This window comes from Grus americana, chromosome 2, assembly GCF_028858705.1.
Source record: "Grus americana isolate bGruAme1 chromosome 2, bGruAme1.mat, whole genome shotgun sequence".
NCBI classification, from domain to species: Eukaryota; Metazoa; Chordata; class Aves; order Gruiformes; family Gruidae; genus Grus; species Grus americana.
The window spans coordinates 120752198-120773565 of NC_072853.1; the positions used below are offsets into that span (position 1 = coordinate 120752198).

Below are 21368 nucleotides of genomic sequence, written 5' to 3' on the forward strand. Positions count from 1 at the left end.
AAAAAAAACCAAACCCCCAAACCACCCCAAAAAACCCACAAAGCCCTCCCACACTCCCTAAACCAGCATCCTGAAGCTGGCAAATGCCAAGACTACACAGACTCATTCTGCCCTTACTAACAGCTCCGAGTGCACAGGAGGGAGACTGTTTAATTCAAAGTCAGCTGGACACAAACCCCAGCCTCCTGTGCCCCAGTGCACCCTTCTACAGAGCTTGCTGTCCTTTTCTCCCCCGAGTACAGTGTGACTTTCAGAGAACAGCAACTCCCTGACATCGAGGTATCGCGTTATGAAAGCTTACATCTTTGCTCTTGAGAGCACTACAGTTTCCCAGAGAAACAACAGCTAATTTGTTTTAACCACAAAAAGCACTTTATCTATTTTCCAGCATGAGTTTCAGAATTTTTTTTTTTTAATAAGTATTTTTCCCTGAGGCAGACACTGGCATGGAAAGTTTCTCTCAGGCTTTAATACTTAGTACTTCATCCTTTTCATTTTAAATTAGGTCTTAGCTTTGTAACAAAAACCTTTAAACTATATGCAATGCTACACATATACTACAATCTACCAAGACAGGGCTAAAAGATGACTCTCCTGAACCTACACTCCAACAAAGGTTGGCAGATATTGGAAGCGAGAGAGATTTTGTCACAAGAAACTCCTGTGGAAGCAGTAAAAAGTGATAGGGGAGTATTTTGGTTTTCCTTGCAAGTTGAGCATGCTGCTGTTCTTCGACTTCCCTGGGTCTCAAAAAGGATAACCAAGAACAAAACCAGCAACCCTTACTTTGTTTCTCTCTCAACTACATTAAGTGTTTAATACAGCCTGCTTGAAAGTAGATGTCAGTTTAACAGAAACAAAAATCCTTTTGATAGGATTAAAACACCTAGCTTACTCTTCGTGGTGAAAAAAACCTTGCTCAAGGGAAAGAAATGGGATTCATTTTGTTCTGTAATCCACATCCTACCAAACCACACCATAGAACAGTTTAGCAGTAAGCTTTTCCATTTAACTGAAAGTCTCCCCCTTTTTACTTGGTAATATGAGAACATTCTTCCTCGAACCTACAGATGTCTCAAAAGATTTATTAATAAAACAGAGCATCACAAACTCAGCCTTGTAACGTTCGCGCTACTCCCACATGATATTTGCAGTTTGCTTTGATGAAACAGATTTCAACCCTTCCATAAATATGTAGTATTCAAGTTTGCACTCCTGTTTTCTTACTCATGATGCCATAGATATAGTACAAAAAGTCAAACACCTCCTTGGTTTTCAGGTACGAAAATAAACCACTTGCAAGTAAAAGGTGGGTAATTCTTGCCAAAGGGGATGCAGACTTCCTTAAGATGTGGCAACAGCTCTTATTACGTGATCCCACACAGGTAGGATCTCATACAACTACAACATTTAGGAACCCTACATATGGATGGCCTGGGACCCTACCAGCCAACAGTACGGCGTAGAAGTACGGCCCAGGCCTCAAAGAGCTCAACACCATAATAAACTACTCACATTATGAAACAGCGTGCTAAACAACTGTCAACACAAACCCCTGGCAAATAGTTCCCGTGATGCCTTTTCCCCCATTGTCGCTGTGTTGTGTGTGTTCCCTAATTAGCAAAACAAAGTCTGCAACAGTTCCCTGTAATGTTCTTCTGAAACAAGAAAAAAAAGCCAGCCAGCCTTCGGAGCTGCCTCACACACAGCATTTCAGTGCTGCGCACTGGACAACCTCAAACACCACTTGCAAAATACTTACTGTAAACAGTACAAAGTACTTCTGGTTATTCTCTCCTACACAGTTATTGACCCACGGGCAGTGATGGTCCATTTTCCGAATACACCTCTTGCAAACACTGAAAGAATACAGGTCTTTATTTATAGCACATTTCATACCAGCAACACAAGATTTCACAGGGGTTTGGGGACACAGAAATTAAAGGAAAGAATCAGAGGTGAAATTTGAACCTAAATAAATTTACCGGTTACCACATTTATATTTGTGGTTTGCTCACTCGACTACATCTGTTCAAAATGAACAATACAATACCAAATCACCATTGTAAAAAAATAATGCCAACTGAGACACATTAGCATAATATTCACATCAGTGGTTCTGCGAAAATACAGTTTGAACAATACATTCAGGCAGATGGAAAAAAATCGGTCATTTAGTTTAGTTTTAACCTGTTTGGTTTGTGAAAATGTCCGCAGATAAAAAAGAAACAGAACGCAGAAAGATATGAAAAACAGTAATGGATAAAGATATTTTTCAGAGTTGCTAATAACAGACTAAGGTTTATTTACTAACATCAGCTGGTAGCAGGAACTTGCAAAAAAGAAAATTAAATAAAGCATTAGTAAAAGATTCTTGACATCAAGGAAAGCCACATACTACCATAAAACAGCTGTGGCAGTTGGTCAGGAAGACAGCACCACAACATACATTCAAGGTAAAATTAGATGTTAAAGCAGCACTTCACAAAACCAGACTAATAAAATAAAAATGCAAATTCTTGCCAGCGTGCACATTGTGGCTAGAAGTCAAATAATTAAAAGATTATTACTTTGTCTGAACATCATTCTCTTGCTTACTCAGTAACTGCTTCAACTGACATAATAAAGGAAGTCTTTTTCTCTGCCGCTTTCTCGTATGATAGGAGACAAAAGGCAGTCTCCTGATACCACATTGCACAAACAAGCACAGAAATCAAATATGAAAAAACACAAAACCCCGAAACAAACGAACAATAGACTCAGAAAGGAAACAGACATTCCAGAACAATTCTGGCAGCACTGAAACACAAAGGATTGAGGGCTCTGCTAATTTTATTTTTCTTCTTATAACAAAAAAATATTTTGATCTTAATATAAACAATAAACTTCAACACCCAAACGCTTAAGGGAAACTCAAACAAAAACATAAACACGTTCTTATGAGCACGTATGAATAAATAATAGAAAACCTCTCAGTCAGAACAGCCTTGCACTCACTCTTCACGGTGGGAGGGGGTAATCCCCAAGGATACATGCCATGCCTGAAAAACAAATGGGTTGCTATAGCCCTGATCCTAAATGAAAGGTTGGCCAGGCGGGCCCCAGCCAGATGAAGAGCTGCTTCTCCTCAGGCAGGGATGTGTACCCTATTACCTGCCAGCCCCAGGCACAGGGGACAACAGGAAAAGCTTCGTTTTGCTAGAATAAGCAGTGTGATGTGATTTTTGAGCTACATGGGGACTGAAATCAGCTGACACAGTAAAAACACATTATCTGCCAGATAACATCATACTTCATATGACAAGTATCGATTACTGTTTTTTTTTAAAAAAAAAAAAGGGACAGGGAAAGCGGGGCAGGTGGTGTAAAGCAGGAGGATGCCTCCCTGTGGTCTAATTTACTTTGTGCAGACATGCACACACTTCCCTTGGGCTCTGAAACAGGTAAGTACCCAAGCAACCTCTTCCATTGCTCCTAGGTCCTCATTCCCCAGAAGGACAACCTGAAGCAGCCAAGCCAAAGACAACCTCTGTGAAGGAGGTAGCAAAGGCTGAGAGGAGAGTTTTTATTCCATGCATGCATACCAAGCAGCCGGATGAGAGGCAGAACGTGAAACTATCTGGTGGAAAAGGAAATTCAGAAACTAAGACTGAAAACTATAGGCAGCAGGGATTGCCCATACTCAGACACGCTCCCCCTGCTCAACCACCTAGCTTCCAAATGCTGAAAGGAGTAGTTTGCTGGGCATAGGGGACTCACAAAATTGCATATGAATCAAAAAGCACTTTGGTCCCTCAGGCATACAAGCTAGCTCTACCTCCTGCTGATGCATATGCACAACCTTGATGTGTGAAAGTCCAATAAAACCCCCAACAAAAAATTGTTTGAAGATTCTCAATAGCATCAGTGCTCAGTGTCTCAAATTTTATTGTCTCTAAAGTTATCCTAAAGCATAGAAATAAGAACTATGGAGACGAGGTTTTGTGTTTAGCCAAAGAGTCTTTTTCATTTACCTACACTGTGAGTCATCAGCAAGACAGCATTTTAGATGCAAAGTTTCATTCATAATTGAAGAAGTGTCAGAGGGAATTTTACGGCAGCATTAATAAGTGATAGGCGCGATCACATTGGTCCTGCTAAATAACCAACTCCTGATTTTGATTAAAATAAAAAACTAACAAAAAAAGAAAAATATTTGCAAACTAAAGGTCTGAAAATAAGTACAAAAAATGCAAACAGCAGAACAAGTTTGTTTGGCTCACTACCACGTATTCCCCTCCCCACAAGACCTGTGCGTGAATCAGCAGTAACCGTGATACAAGTTCTCTCAGTATGCGTTGGTTTTTGAGTAGGTAAGGAAGGGATACCAGTGTAAACTCATTAACTACTTACTGGAAAGCAGGTTCACTTGTTTTAAAAGCAGAAGAGAATTTTAGGAAGTAGTTATTTTTTTGCTCACTGCCTTTAGTACTAAAAAGCTCACTACCAGATACCTTCTTCAGGGAAGTTTATCCCACCAGAAAAAAGAAAGGACATGACAGACCAGTAGGCATACTGATCTATCACAAAGCACAAAACAAAGTCACAGTACTCAAAGAAAATGTGGAAGTCTGAACTCTTAAAAAATATATACGGTTACCTGAACTTCATTTTTAACTTAAATATTACTTCTAAATAGTATCTACAGTTAGACAAATGGGTCTGTGAATAAAAATAAAAATCAAAGGACACCAACCTTCTGAGAGACATTACATTTCATGGATTTCTATGCATTCCGGTATATAATATCTCTAAGTCATGTTTACATGAAAATTTATGGAATGTCAATTACAGGTTTGGTGTCAAGGCAGCATTCATTTGAGGTGTTTCTTGCTTTGCAAGAAGTAGCCCCAGCCTCCTATAGATGAAAACTTGTCAGAAAAGGCCCGAAAGTTTTTCAGAGAAGCTTGAATGTGTCTTGCACTATTGGCAACAGAATTTGGATGCCAATCTCTCAATTTAACCACTCAAGTCTCAGATTCCAATAACAATTTGGATCAAGGCACACTGGATAATTCTTGAGGTCTTGATAAAAGAGTAGTCCTCAGAAAAAACTTTACCTGCAGTGATGTGCTCTGTCAGGTTTGATGCTACAACATTTTGGGCACTTGTAAACCACCTGTCCTGGCTTTAGCTGTAAACTCTCGATGAACTCTTTTGTGGCATTACCTTTGGGTACAGCACCCTGCAGAAAAAAAAACAAACCAGAAGATTAACCTGTGGACATTACAAGTGCTAAGAACAATAGGATGACTTAAAACCATGGGAGGGGAGCGAAGAGAAAGAAATAAAAACTTCCCTAACATCAACAGGGTTTCAGGAAGAGCAAGAAGATTCAGAAAAAAAAATTAAAATGAGGTCCTAACATATGAAACCACAAACTTAAACATCATTTTGGTGGTTTTTGTATTTTTAAATATCAGTAAATCCTCACTTAAGCAATTAGTCTTCTGTAATCCTATAGTAACCTTAAAATATTTAAGAATCCTCATCCCTCTCTTTACCTCTATCAACAAATTTATCATGCCAGTGTTTCATATCACAACCAGGAAACCGCAGATGTTTTATTCCAGTAGAAGCAGCTACTTCTCAAATATCATTGTGTACATTAAGAGTTGCTGGTAAATGCCTCATGCATTTATAGCTATGCTCCCATTTTGTATTTGTTATTTAAATTAGGGTTTAACATTCAAATAGAAACATTAAGAATCCTCCCACCTGAGTAAGACTAGGCAAAACATTCTTAGCTGTGCAATCAATTTCCACTTTAAAATACCTGTCTTTAAACAGGTAACGTATTGCTCCTGCAGGAGCCTCAGTTCAAGAGTTTCCAGCCTTTCTAGGGCTCCAAAAAAAGAAGCCATGAAACATGCTGTATGAAATCAGTGCTGGTACACTGGCACAAATGCACCTCTGTGCATATAAGGCTTTTATACTGAAATAAAAACAGGGATGTAATATTTTAACAGATTTCTGATGGAACAGTCTCTTTTTAACACATCTATACAACCTCCCAACAGCAATAAACAGGAACAATACACATCAATGAGATAACTGCATGTTAAAACAGTACTATAAGGCTTTCCTGAGCAGTCTTTGGGGTTTTCCACAGAAACCTCCCAACAGGCCTGACCAATTTAAAAATTACAAGACCAATCTCCACAAAATGCTACAACTCATGTTCTCTCTCAAAACCTTAGGAATGTTTTTAGCAAGAACCCACAGGAAGCAGTTCCTGAAAAGCACGACACACACTATCAATTCTGAAGAATTCAGGTGTTCATTTATTTATAATAAGAATTCTATCTGCTTGCTTCAGCAGTTCTTTCTGTTTCATTCTGATCCTAGACATGCCCCTGGTTCTTCATGACCTGGCAGTTTCCTTCATCCCCAACTCACGCTCTTTGCCAGACGTTGCCGCATCCCCTCACTTTATTTTCCCGCCTCCATTCTATTTAGCTGATTTCCTCATAAAAAAAAAACCCCACAAAACAAAATCCCACCAGCTCTTGTCATCCGCACACAAAAATCCCACCACACACTAAGAATTAGCATATCTTTTCCCAATTACGCTGCATAAAGATTGTATCTGCTTGTCCAACACTGCTTGCCCAGCCTGCTTCAGAATACAGCTTTTGTCTCAGAAGAGCTCCTGCTAACTCCACAAAATAATTCCAGCGACCTGAAGGTCCCTAGGCATCAAAGCCACACCACATCCAATAATTAACAACAACTACCACCACCACCCCTAGGATATAAACTATATAACAAACTGATGCAACCTTCTGTTCTCGAGTTCAACAACCATAAGTTTCAGAGCCTCAACTACTGCTTGCAGTTCTGCCCAGCAGCAGTAGCATGCAATGAATCAGTCTTTACCATAAGCTGTGAAATTACCCCAAATGAAGCCATTCCCACAGTGCTGTGGCTTCTGGAAGAGCTGGAAACTAAGAAACAAAGATTACACTGAAGTTTTAATCGCACCTAACAAGGTTTCAAGTAGGAAATGACATTTGGAAGGAATACTTAGAGTATCAGAGGCACCCCGCCATTCCCAACAGCAACAAGAGCACTCCAGAGGAAGGGGCCAAGAGGAGTCTAAGCTTGTTTTGTTTTCCACTGACAAGTGGAGATAGGATTTCGAATTGAAATTGTCCAGAGGTTATTAAGCAAAATAAACCATCACAGGCCACTCAGAATAAGCATCATGGTACTAAACTGTATCTTCTCACTAGCTGAAAGACAGGAAAGCAGTAGACCGGGTATCTCATAAAGCAATTTCCTATGGAGACATACAAGGTGGTCTTACAAGTATGATGCTTCCCACCTGCCTAAGAACTGTCAGTTCTTAGCATGCTCACATAGTATTTGTTTCAGCATGGTTCAATAAATTCAACTAAATCGCTAGTATGAGACACAGTAACATGGTTTTTCAAAACAACACGTTCTGCTCCATTCTGCTGAACCAATTACTTGCCAAGGCAGACAATCAAAACCAGCTTTTCCAGCTTTCCTGTTTGTCAAGACACAACAAGCCACAAACAGGAGATCTACCATTGGGGAAAAAACAGCGTCGGAGAGAAACGTTCTCCTTCCCAGCGCAAAAAGAGGAGCTGCTCACACAATGGGAATCTAAAGCTGGGTCCTTGACTTCGCATCTGACTTGAGTGGGATGAGAAATTAGCATACCACATCAGCAGCCTCACTCAGCAGGCTGACACACAAAAGTTATTTAAATCTGCCACTCACTCATCAACTGAGTTACCCAACATCTAGCAGACAAGAAAAACACTGCCTGTTTCTTTCCGAGACATACAGAGAGAGATATACTTACTGGATCTGTCAGCATAGCACGAAAATGTGAAGCCAAAGCGAGGAAAGCCAAGGTGTTGAACAGCGTGCCATTGATGACACTATAAACATAATCTCTCGATGGAACTAGCATGACAAGAAGGACTACAAAGTCGGCATAGAACACCAGCATCCAGGTAACGACAGCACATGCAATACCACAGCCATCTCGAATAAACCACATTGTTCCCAGGGAAGTGCGGCTAGGAGGTGGAACACACTTTTCTGGCTGGAGGTATTCAGGTTTCCTTTCAATATCTCTGAAGCGGTGGACTGGAGTAATCATCATAGGCTATTATGTCCATACTTGCATCTGTAAGAGAGGCAGAAAGAGCGTTCACTGCTTTGCAAGACACGTAGAGGTCTGTTCACATAATAGCATGGGGATCACGTGGGAAATTCCAAATTACAGAAAGTGAATTGAAAAAGCAAAAAAGATAAATAAATCAAACAAAATAATGGATTTAGAAACCAGACTCTTGCGCTTATCAAAGCACTTCTTACTCAGAAGACTCTCTAAGTGCTTTCAAGACTTGCTTAATTAGACATTAAATCCATTGGTGTGCCACCTCCACCCCCCCAAAGGAAAGGCAACAAGAGTTTTAAGAGAACAGTGATCAGGTAGGTGCCAACGGGAGCAGCCACAGCACGGACCGAAGCAAGAACTGGACTCTGCCATGTGGGAAAAAAGACTGGGCACAGCTGGCGAGGTCCCTTTTTTGCTGCATCAGACCTGGGAAAGGGAAGGGTCTCTCCTACACATACCGGGAAGCTTAGCAAGTGGAAGAGGTTTCCTTTCTCCTTATCCACGGACTCACAGTTTTGGGGTAAAACCACAAAAACACACCACTGCGAAGTTACAGTGGCAGGAACTGCTGAAGCAGCAGGCAAAGATCTCGATAGGAATTTCTAGTCTTGCCTGGAGGATGCTCTTCCCGAAAAACAGCTGTCTCCCACTCTCACATCCTCCTTTGGATTCACGTCCCTCTTAAATCATCTGCTTTGCCATCCTTCTCCCACCACCTTTCCTCCATCCCTTGACGGCATTCATTTTACCCGCCCTTTAGCATTCCTAGCTAAGTCCACTTTGCTGCAGTAAGGGCACTAACATGACATTTGCTGCCATTGCCCTGTCCTCTGCCTCTGCAGGCACCTTGTCTATCCAGAGGGTAAGGTCCACTTCGGAGCTAGAAACTACTACTCCAGGTATGCACGGCACTTATGGTAGTCTCAGTGTAACTCCCACCAAACGTGGAAACAAAAAAGGTGCTCATAAGACTCTGGCAGGGGATCAATCAATCTGCATTGTGAACGTACGCCACTCAATGCTACAGCACACCTGGAATGCTACGCTTTGAAAGTGGCTCTTTATACACCCAGCAACTTCTTCCAAAGACACTTCTTAACAGAGTATTTGCACAACACTCAAAACACTACGATCTATACATAGAGACCCACCCTTCTACAAAAATGGATACAGTCATTTTGCTACCAAATACACTGAATTGCATATACCTAAACAGAAGGGTTCAGCCTCTTCCTTTTTCAACATGTAAGGGTTATTCCCATTCCTTTGCAAAAAAAGAAAAAGAGCGCATTTTTCCATTTTAATTCAGAGGAGAGCAAATGCTCACCATTAATTATGTTTTCTGCCAAAAAAGTTCACGCTGAAGCTATTTTTGTGTTTAACTGTTAAAAAAGCAATACTGTTGCCTAGACAAAATGGATAAATTTTATAGAAAAAATAATGAGAAGGTTGCAAAAGTATTTAGGACCTTAAACTTCTCTCAAAGATTTTATGGCTAAGTTCTGCCAAGTACAAGGGGAAACTTTATTTTGCATAATACTGATCTGAAAGGAGATGCTATTGCCCCTATCTAGACAGGAAAGGAGATGGTAGCTCATTTTCTAGTTGTTATTTCAAGAGGAACAAATTCGTAAGAGGAGAATTAGTCTCTCGCAGCCAAAGATTAAGGCTATTAACGAGCAGGATGATTAATTAAACCTAAGCACAGAAGTGACAAGCTTGTGCATGTTAGTGCGAGTGACATGGAAGAGAGGTGACTGAACTGCTATTGCCACAGCGAGAGGCAAAAGCCAGGAGCGCAAAGTTTCTAGTGCACAGAAGCAGATGAACCAGACCATTCACAATATTTGTTTTCTAACATAACTGGTATAAGTAAACTAGGAGAATTAGGTATTTTCTTATATTTTTGTTTTTTAGCATAGTAAGAGGGTTTAAGATGTTTAATGAATCTGAAGAAAGTTGCATGGACTAATGTTAAAGTGTATCAGTCTTATATTTATATATACATCACACAGAACAGAAAAATCAAGATAAAAACATGCGTGTGCGGATCTCATTTACTTTGGCGAGAAAAAACTCCACAAAAACCCCCTCCTCCTCATTCACAAAATTCACATACCACATCGTAATTACTTTGTATTTTAACCACAGCTATAATTTAGCCTCATGACTCCCGATACTTAGGGAGACAAGCTATATAATTTTCAGAAACAGTGATTACCCAAACAATCTGGTGGTCTAAGTTCAGATAAATCTGTACCTGCTAGTAAATCCATACCTTTTCCCCAGTTTTTCACAATTTCTGTAAGAACGTTTATGTAGTCACACTGACTTAACAAGTATTTTAAAGACTCAATGCCTCCACTCCCCCAAGGAAACAGGTTAACCTTCATTGCATTATTTAATAATCTTATTAAAACTGTTATGCTGGTTTGCTAGCTCAAAATAAATCTGACATAATTAAAGACTCATGCCTGACAACAATGTTTAGATGACAGTAACATCATATGGCATTAAAAATAAGAAAGAAAACAGCAATTTAGGTGTTCAGTTTTCAAATGGAAATTTTAGACTTGACACATCAGGTACAGTAGCAAACTGGGATAGTCCTGAACACAGACTTACAGGATTTTTTTTGCCTGGACTCTGAGCCGTTTTTTTTTTCCCCACTGAGATTTTGTTTCCCAAAGCAGAGGAATGAAACAGTCACAGGAAAAGCAAACTCCTCTATTTAACGGAGGAATTAGTTTGGCAAGTCACCTTAAGGTGAGTATTACTAGCAACTGACTGGAAGCTAGACAAATACATAGTGATTATAAAATTGTGTGTTTAGTCCCGAACAGCACATTTGAGCAGTCGAATAAAAAATTACCTCTCTCGCAAACGCAGGAAGTGCTTTCACTCCAATGAGTTCTACAGCTCACTCTCTCAAAAATATTATTGAGCTAAATTAGAGAGAGAAAAAAAAAATTAAAGCAGCAGCACTATTGCTGTGGAACTAAGTAGAAACTGGAACGAACCTTGAGGCACCTCAGTCCAAGTGTGGGGACTCATTTCTGCAGTGCCGTAAGGAAGTGGGTTAAGAGGACCCAGCTCAGGCTTCCAATTCTGACTCCTGGCTGGAGGACAAATTTGTTATTTAATGCACTTTGTTATTTAATGCTTGCTTTAGAGGCATCATCAGGCAACAAAATGAAAAATCGGTAATCAGTACGTAAACATCATTCATTATTTCAGAAATACATATGTGGTTTAGTGTACATTATCTTAAGAGTCAAGCTATAGGAGCTTAGAGTCTCAGCATCTTTTCTACATGACCCGCTTAGTTGTTTTTTTTTAATTCTTCCTTCTTACATACACAAACATCTGTTTTTGTTTATGTTATGTTGTCCAACCTGGCATTTTCAGATAAACAATACCAAAAAAAAAAAAAAAAGATTGTAGGGGAGGAAGCAATAACTTGCCCTAACTGGTCTACCCTTGAATCATGCTGCATATGAACTTAATTTATAACACACAGATGGAATATGTCAGTTCCTCCTGCTCTGGAGCAAACAATACGTCAACAACAAAGGCAAAGGGCTTAAGGACTTAATCACGGTGTCAGGCTACAAGAGAGGCCACTAGGTAAGTGTGAGACACAATGACAACATACACATCAATTTAGCTTAACGACATGTCAGAGCAAAGACCTTTTCTTCTTTTTTATCTGGAAGGCATTTGGCATTACGGGGAATAATCAAAAAACCATGTAATATACACCTTAGAAATGTAAATAAAGCAAATTAAATTCCACTTACTGCTACAATGGACACTTAAAATATGCTATTACACCCTACATAAATTAAGTAACTGTCTTTTGACTGGCCATAAGCAGTGTCAAAAATCTATTTTTTAATGGCCTGTGACCGCCAAAGAATGCGTTAAGAATGAACTAACGAATGCTGTACCTGAAAGCTACCTGAGGTTCTGATGTTATAAAACTTACACCAAGCTTAACGCCATCATCATTGTCACCCAGCTGATTTTCATGTAATTACTCATGCTGGTGAAATCAAGCACATGGATATGAATTGCAAAACTAGAGTATTACTATGTACATTGCAACCATTTCCTCTATTGGAAGTCCATTAACATTAAACTTTGGGAAGAGGTTACATTTTGTCATATGAACCAAGTGAATTTCAAGTTCTGCCAATTACGTTAAAACAATTCAGAAGAAAAAAAAAGGAAAAAAAAAATTCAAGGGCAGATCATGTGTGCATTTTTTGAGGTTTTCATATACTTTAAAGAGATACTTCGGTACAGCTTTTATGACACACACAGAACCAGAGTTCACTGAAAGTATTTTGAAAGCTGACAAACAACACTAAAGTTAACTTTTTATCATCCTCAAAAGGAAGCAAACATACATTACTAGTCATGTTATATTCATGACAGCTAAACTAGGGGATCTAAATCCACAGGACAGGATGTCCCTTCAAATAAAACCAACAAACCCCAGATAGATAGAAACTGCAAGAGAATTAATTTTGAAGTTTCATTTTTCTGTACTTAAAACTGCATTAATTAAAACATTGCAATTTAATCTTCCTTTGCAACCAAAATGAGAGGAAGTGTGTTTTCTAACAGGATATTTACCTATGCTTCTCCTGTCACACTTCCACACAGCCCAAATCCAACAACAAGCCTGTCAAAACTTGCTAAATCAAGTTCTAGCAGGGATAATAAGGAAATATCAGTATTCATATATTTTTTTTCCTAACGGCTTCTGCAAGGCCTAAAAAGCTTTATCTGATCAGCAGGAGTGGAACAAAGCAGCCCAGCTATGCTGAGAATTTTTGGCAGTCTCCTGCAGATTCATCCTGATATCCATCAGCATGGCAGTTTCCAACCCCTGGTTTACAAAACCCTGAAGGGTCAACGGGACACTTCTAACAGGTCTGCGAAAGGCAGCTAAAAAAAGCAAGCCTATTATTAGCAGGCTTAAATTTGCTAGAGAGAGCTGTACTTCCATTGGAATATTTTTGAGAGTCCACACAAGGTTAAAATAAAGCGAAACACAAAAAACCCAAATAAACCCCAATCCAAAAGCCCAAACAGATTAAAAACTACTCCTCTCGCATTCAAATAGCAAAAGCAATAGCGAAGAATCAGGCACGGGGCTTAACGTTGCACAGATGGGACACCCGATGACTCCGAGCAAAATGTCACAGGGCAAAGTCAGTACTGCTAGCCCTACTCCAGCCACCCCAGGAGCAGGTAACAGGATGATGCCTACTGCAGATAATTTTCCATTTTTCTTCTGGAAATGCATGTCATATTAAGCGGTACAGTTTCAGCCTAAGTACTACATTACCAGCTATGTGTTTGCTTTTAGTAAGAGGCTCACAAACATCTCAGATTCCCCTGAACCCTTTGGCTACTGAAGCCGGGCAATTTCAACAGTTTCAGTTCCCATAGTGAAGAAAAATGACATAAAGAAATCAGAATGTGAATTACTTTAAATCCATTAAAAATAATCTTTAAAAAAATTATAAAGCTTAAAACAAACTTGTGTTTTCTGAGGCTAAATGCACAGGCTTGGATTACCTACCTTGGAAAGGGGGAAAGAGAGCGTACAAAACCAGATGGTAACCCCGTTATAACATTTTTTCTATACATGAAGGCAGCAAGAGCCTATATTACAATGTTGCTTTATAGTTACAGTTTAGAAAACTGTTTACATCATTAACCATTTTCATGAATCATGGGGGTTTTTATTTTAAATTTATTTATTATTTTGAAGAGGCCATGTGTGAACAAGACCTTAATAAAAATGGATCACACTAAAATCACGCTTTTATTATTTTTATTAGAAGCATCTCATTAGAGGGGAAGATTTAATTGAAGTCACACCTTTCTGAAGAATACATTTGAACTGGAGTTCAGAAGGAGGTGGAAATTACTTCAAAGACATCCGTCAGATTTAGAAACTCCATCCTGAGGATCGGATCCCCCTGGATTGGGCTGAGGCTGACGGGCTTAAAAGAGACGCCACCACATATGGCACAAACCCCACAGTTCTCCTCTCATTTACATCAGCGCAAACAAGAAGCAACTTCAACAGTGCCAGAGGAATTCCGTTAGTAGAACTGTAAGGAAAATAAGGCCACGTTTTCTCAATTAAAAACATTGTTTTCTCCTATGCTAATGTTTGTGGTATGTAATCTCTCAGGACAGATGGTAACAGCTTCCTGGTTAACGTCTGTATCATTTCTGTTTAACTAATGGCTGCATACTGTATAAATAAATTACAATGCAATAAAGATGGACCTAAGAGTCTGAGTTATCTGGTGATTGCACTCCCACCTGCAAGGCCTGTCAGCTGCTAGCCTGAGCAAAGGAGAGGAGACAAAGACACTGTCCAAGGTACAGAGGCCCTGGACAATGAAGGATGAGCAACAAAATTGGGGCAGGACAGGACAGGAAGAGGACACAGGTCACAAGGGCAACAGAGACTAAGGTCAGGCTTGGATCTGACTTGGTCTGATCACAAGGTTAGTGATCTCGATAAACTTTTGATCAAAGAGCCAGAGAGATGGAAGGTGTTCCATAAAACCTTCATTAAGTACAAACCATTACAAAGTAATTTATGGTCATCAGAGCTGCAAGGGCAACAGAGAAATTCTGTCACTTCAGTCTTACAGTTTCCTGACAGACTAAATACACACGAGCTACTTAACCTATGTAAAAAAAGAAATATTCATCCTGAACACATAAATACAAACCAGCTTTGTGGCATTGCCACCTAGCTGGAGCAAGTATCAGAAGGAAAGAGCAATCCTGCACTGGGCAACAGAAAACAACAAATGGGGGTGTCATGCTTTCCCACAGCACTGGAGTTATCCTGAATACACAGCCTTGTGAGAGACAAAACAGGAGAAGCTGTCGCGGTCTTCTAGACAGCTTTGCAATTTTGATGGTGACTCAGGACTTAAAACAGCAAGCCACTGCATTAAGGGAATTTAAATTCTCAGTTTGTCCTGTATCAACTTTAAAAAAAAAAAAGGAAAGAAAAAAATTAAAGGGGGAAAGCTTGTCTATACAACTGATGTTTTTAGCCTCTATTTTAAAAACTACACTGCTTTCATCGCATAAGGAATATATTTTTCAGAGAAGCAGAAAAGAGTTGCAGTTTTAAAGTTTTAATCATAAAAAGAAGCTGGCAGAACCAGCCTAGTCTAAAAAAAACCTAAATATTATCTTTCAATTGAGAAAAAGCACCTTATCTATCAGACATACCTTTTCACTCAGATGGTCTAACCCAGGAATTGGCTCTCACCTGCTTCTGCTACAGCATCCCCTTCACAAGCACGAACAAGTCACTCAGTCTCTCTGTATTTTATTCCCCCACCTGTAGTCTGCACTTCTTCCCAACCATATAGGGGTAGGGAAGATACAGGTATGAAGGCAGTAAGGCATTTAGATTTTAAATCTAAATATGACACCTAAGCTGGTGTCTAAACCAAACACAGAAAGACACAGGGCATGAATTAAAATAGTGCATTAATAAAGCAGGGACCAAAAAAATTATCACCTCTATCCTGAAAAGGCCTGAAGTTAAAATCACAGTTGTCATAATCCACCTTTGCGATGTTAAGAGTTAGCCTAGAAGAAACCTATGCTGCTACTTCAGGGAACCAGAAAAACCTGCAAGTTCAAAGTTGCTGTGTGTTAAAGCTTTTGAAATGTAGTAAAGAACTTCTGAGTTGGTAAACTGAGTATTTCTTGGTTTGCTTGCTGTTGCATTAGCAAGCACAAGTGATCCCTGTCTTCGTAAAAAAATACAATTTCTGTGCATAAACTAATTTTGTTATCCTTCGAAATACTGAGAGTTGGAGAGCAAAATACATAGTATATTGTTTATCTATTCTATGCTATATTGGACATCAGTGATTCACGTAGTCATTGCAAAGAACAAAGATGTATATCACATTACTATCTCCCTTTATCGCCTGCTATAGACCTCTGATCTCTCTGTATCTACGGTATGGTACTACTGCCTTCCCACTTGGACTGTAAATGTTTCATTGTCCTTTTTTTTTTTTTAAATAGCATAGTACTTCTATTCACTTTTACTACTTTTTACTACTTTCACTACTTTTATTCACTTTTACCGTTTCAACTTAAGCCTGTTTAACTTCTGCATGCTGTACCACATTTAAGATTGGTCACCCCTGTCAGTTCTGCATTATTGCAAAACTCACAGCTGAACTTCACAAACACGCCATCCACCACCGGGCTACCAGCAAAACCATCAACAAGGGCCTTGCATTTCCTCCCATTCAACATTCCTCTCTTGTCCAAAGGGTATTAACACTGAGTTTTCTGTGTCCTTGTTTTACTTGCTATTACAGCTTCTGGAACAGCTATATCCCAACATTTTTCTAGCTGAACCCTGCTGCTGTAGCCTTCCTTCTCATTTCTTTACTTTCCCATCCCTATCCTCTGCTTGTTTGGTTTTTTTCTCCTTGCACTCCTACCATTTCTCCTGTAACAGCACCAGTTCTGTATGGTCACCTTGTAACCTGGTGAGGTGAAGAGCTATGGGGCTATAAACCTAGACAAATCTCTCTCCAGCCTCCAGAAGCTCTCCCAAGCAACCCCCCCAACCCTGGGGGCACAGCCAGAAGCAGCTGAAAGGAGTTAACCTGCCAGTGTTCCTGCAGACTGAGAGCCAGTACCTAGCTGCACCTTGCACCTCACTAGCTGGGAACCGCTGCCGTATGAGGCAGCCCTTGGCACCCACAGCCTGTGGAGGCAAGGTGGCTCGCTCTTTTGGACTCCCTCTCAAAAGGAGGATGTGTAAAAAGTGTTACTGGCAGACTTGCTGCACTGCAGTTCCAGTCAAGTTACAGGCTACCTTTTTTTCTTATTGCCTGCACAACCCAGGAAATACGCAGCTCTAATTGGGAAAGCTTTAACTTCTCATTTTCTCTAACGCAACCTTAAGTTTCAGATTAGTTACATGCACAAGTCAAATACAATGTTCCGGGTACCATCATTCACATCCTGTTTGCCTCAACCAGCTAAGCACAGGACAGGGAATATAAAAACTGAAAACTTTCAGCTTTTCTGTCTTATCATATTTTACATTACCTGCTGCCTTCTCTCAGGAAGGCAGAAAAACTGTGTTACAGAATATCACCTGAACTAAAAGGTCGTGTCTACACCACAGAGGGACCAGAGAAAACCATAAGCTCAAGTCAATTAACATCTGCAGAGGCTGGCTGAGCTACAGCCAAGGCAGTTTCAGACTGATACCACTGTGGGTGCCCATCACCTACCCTGCAGTCTCCTCTGCAGGAGAGAGATTCCCCTTATAGATGTATGGGAAATGTCTGCACGAGCAAGTTCCCCTGAAATAATGCAACACATGGGTTCAAACTGTATTGACTATGTGACACTGCTAGCTCCTATTCTGTTTGAGATGCACAGCAACCTACTCATCAAGAAAAGTAAATTGCTATTACGTAAGACAAAGAGATTCACCAAAGCTGAGTTAGCATTGCCCAGGCTACACACACACTGTCAGACTATCAGCTGTTCTTCTTTGCTGACACAAAAGAAATTGCCCAGAAAAGACACATAACTACTTGGGCACAGCAGACGTGCATCTGCTGAGGAATTAAGCATTCATCTTCTTGCAACCTGCTCCCAATAGTGGCATTAAATTACATTTTGACATTTTTGTCTACTACCAAACAAGCAATTTCAAATAGAAATACACGCCCTGCCTGTAAGTACAATACTTAAAATGAAAACTAAAAAGGAAGCAGAAACATATACAAAATACCCAGGAGGTGTTAAATGTTGCAATAAATATTGTAGCTTCCAGGCAGACCTTACATTTGTCCTTCTATAAACCTATAACCGCACAGAGCTTCTGGTTGCACCTTCTAAATCTCAATTAGCATTCAGTCAAACACAACTTACTACCACAAGCAGCTCCCATTGGTGTGACAAATATTATTGCATCAGTGAGACAGCACTAAAAGCTACGCTGACAGAGTCGTCATGTCTGAAGGACCGGATCTTTATCGCACATGGGGCTTCATTTTCAAAAACATACGAATTAATGCCTGGCTCCCCTTATAATGACTCTTACCACTGAAATGCCTGTAACACTATATAAAAGACTTATTTGTTGCTTTCACTAAGCAAAGAAAAACACAGTAAAAAGGCTCTAAAGTCTTGTTATCTACACCACCAGGCATCGGAGGCAGTCACTCACTGCACCCCGTCAGCCCTTTCTCTGATTCCACCGTATCAGAACGGCCATCCGAATTTAGGCTCCCTTCCTACAGATCTGACACTGCACACCTTCGCTGCGTCAGGAGCCTGGCATGCAATCTCTCTCTTGTACGCTGAAAAATAATTTATATTTTCTAAATTAGGATCAAAAGAAATCTAAATGAGCTTTGGTGTCCGCTCGGCATCCCTCACTGGCACGCAGGCAGCAGCAGAGCGCATGAGAGACCAGGCTGCTGCCGCCTCCTCCCCCATGCCTATGTTTTCTTGAAGACTGTTTTTTAATAAGCAATTGCGAGTGCTTGCTTCTTCCTAAAAATTACTTTTCAGAAGTACTCCAGTAATACTGAGAGGCCACTGTCTAGAAACAGCCCAGATTACTTCCTACTAACATGTAACTCGCCGTGCGTTCCAACTATACCTGGCACAGCACAGCGCCATGGTTTCAATACGGATTACTCCCAACGCTGAAGTCGCAGCTGCCCTACGGTCCCATCGGACAGCCGCAGTCCAACGCCAGGTGACCACGGCCACCTCTGAAGTGAGAGGGTACGCTCCACTGTGCAGCCACTCGCTGACGGGCACGTTTCATCACTGCAACTCGTTAACACCTTACAGGACCCCGTGTCATTACTGCAATCCAGTAACAGATTACAGGACCCCGACGACATTGCTGGAGGCTCCGAGTTTAAACTTCCTGCCGAGGGGATGTTACGCTGCTCTGAACGGACACCGGAGCAGACCCAGATCACGTATTTAGCCCAGCATTATTTAACATATTTAGCCCCACAGTATTTACAGCCCAGCACTGGAAGCCGGCGACGGGCGAGCGGGAGCCCACCTCCCCTGTTCCGATCCATGCCAACAGCTTCGGGAGACGCCGCTGCGAGACACGACGCGACCGGCCGCCCAGCACGCCCAGCCCCTGCCCGGGGCCCCGGCAGAGGGAAGCGGGGCACCGAGCGGCCCTTGGCCGGCCGCGCCGCCCCCCGCCTCCCGCACGGGGAGAGGGCTGCACCGCGCAGGGCCAGGGGGCGGTTGGTGCCGCGGCGCAGGCGGCGGGCGCGGCCCCCGCCTCAACCCCGGCGACGGGATGGCCGCGCCGCGCCCCTACGGCTGCCGACGGCGGCCCGCTCCCGCCCCCCTCCGCCAGCGCACACCTGCCCGCGCGGGCGCGGTGCGGCGGGCCGTCCCCCCCCCCTCCGCTGTCAGTCGCACCACCTACCCCACAGGCCGCCGCCGCCGCCGACCGCGGGTCCGGCGCGCGCCCCGCCGCCCCCACGCCGCGCGCGCGAGCGCACGCCGCCAACGCCGCCACGCAGCGCCGCGCCTCGCCTCGCCGGCCGAGGCTGCCCTGCGCGGCGGCGCCGCGCCCCATCCGCCCCGCCGCACCGGGGAGCCCGCGCGCGGCAGCGGCGACAGCTCCCCTCCCCCACCGCCCCTTACGCTGGCTCGGCGAGGAGGTGGGGCGGCCGCCGGGAGGAACCAGGAAGTGAGCGGCGGCGGCAGGCAGCGCGCACCGTTGCCCGTCCCTTCCCTTCCCCGCCCCGCCGCGGCGCGGGGGGCTCCCCGGCCCACGGGCGGGCACCGGCGCCGCGCCCGGCGGGGCTCGGCCCAGCCGCCGGGGTGCCGCAGGGCCCCGTGTGGCCGGTGCGCGCCGGTGCCTAGTGCGCATTTACGTATCGGGCGTGCGGGGGGGGAATGCGGGTTTTGTGAGGGAAAAATCACCTTTTTTTTTCTTACTGTTTTTACATAGGGAACAGACGGGCTTCACCGCGCACCTCTGAGCCCAGACGAGCTCGGGTGTTTCTGATTTGCAGGTACCCCAAACCCTGCGGCGTCCAAAAGGTCAGAGCGTACGGCTGCAGGTGTCACCGTGCCCAGGCACCCACCTGCTCGACACTCGCCATTTCGAGGCGCTGCTTGCAGCCTCGCTGGGCATTCGTCACGGGGTGCGAATTTTGACATGGCAAGGCGGTTCCCTCAGGCTGGCTTTATTTCAGCCAATGCATGTCATCCGTTTACCATAATGAGGTTAGAGGAAAAGACACCACTTTGCCCCTGTTTAAAAAAAAACAACACAAAACAACAAATAACTAGCATCCTTTTTTGTGTGATAACCTTCACCATTGCCTTGCATTGGGGACAGGAATTTGAACGCACTAGGATGTGCTCTTCAGAGCAAGGGGCTGCTTCTGCTGTCCCAAAGGAAAAACGAGCCAGACGTGGGCTTCTCCAGCCTTTGGAAAACTGCTGTTTGCGTGCTAGCTGAGCCGCTGGACTATGCAAGGGTTTGATTCACTTTAGGTAGACTCCAGGGTGGGATGACAGAGGGTAAAAAAAAAAAAAACCCAACAAAAAAACCCACCACTTTTTCCTTGCAGTTGGAACCACTGGCTGCTATGGGCTAAGCCGTGAGACAGGCAGGACAGGGAGCCAGAGCCTCACTGGGAACCACAGGGTGCACCTGCATTAATGCTTTATTTCAGATCAGGGATTCACTTCTACAAGGGAGTTTCTAACTTCTTTCTGTGGTTAGCTCATGCTGTGGCACGTGAAGACGCAAGAATCGCACTGCAGGGTCAGATGAAGGGGTCCATCTGTGCTGCATGGCAGCACTGGCAGATGCTGTTTAGGGAGAACATCTGAACCAGACCCCATTCCTGCATGGTGCTGCCTTTGCCTGGCACTCCCCAGGCCCAGGAAGGAGGCCTGGCCCTGCTCACCTCCTCAGGTCAGCGGGGAGGGCGAGCAGCTACCCAAGCCTTGGTTCCCAGCTCAGTCAGGCTCTGCCACCAGCTCTCCCCGCTGAGATCCCCATGTAACAATCCCAGCATGCAGAAACTTGGCTCCTTTTGGATGTAGGTAAACCATGGGA

The 21368-nt window shown here is 42.8% G+C and overlaps 1 protein-coding gene across 9 annotated transcripts in view; it reads right to left on the reverse strand.

Moving 5' to 3' along the window:
• ZDHHC3 (zinc finger DHHC-type palmitoyltransferase 3) overlaps nucleotides 1-20066 on the reverse strand; it is a 34674-nt gene extending 14608 nt beyond the window's left edge. For 4 of the 9 annotated variants that reach the window (XM_054817026.1, XM_054817025.1, XM_054817034.1 and 1 more), the window contains exons 1-4: nucleotides 19716-19904; nucleotides 7874-8203; nucleotides 5100-5224; nucleotides 1763-1859 (exon numbers count right to left, since the gene is read on the reverse strand). In XM_054817026.1, coding sequence (XP_054673001.1) covers nucleotides 1763-1859; nucleotides 5100-5224; nucleotides 7874-8179 — 528 coding nt within the window. In that variant the 5' untranslated portion in view covers nucleotides 8180-8203; nucleotides 19716-19904. Of the gene's footprint in view, nucleotides 1-1762; nucleotides 1860-5099; nucleotides 5225-7873; nucleotides 8204-11069; nucleotides 11143-11217; nucleotides 12035-18911; nucleotides 18931-19715; nucleotides 19905-19936 lie in introns of those variants that run through there. The other 5 variants (XM_054817028.1, XM_054817027.1, XM_054817032.1 and 2 more) reach the window with 5 other exon arrangements.
• Between the last annotated feature and the right edge of the window lie 1302 nt (nucleotides 20067-21368).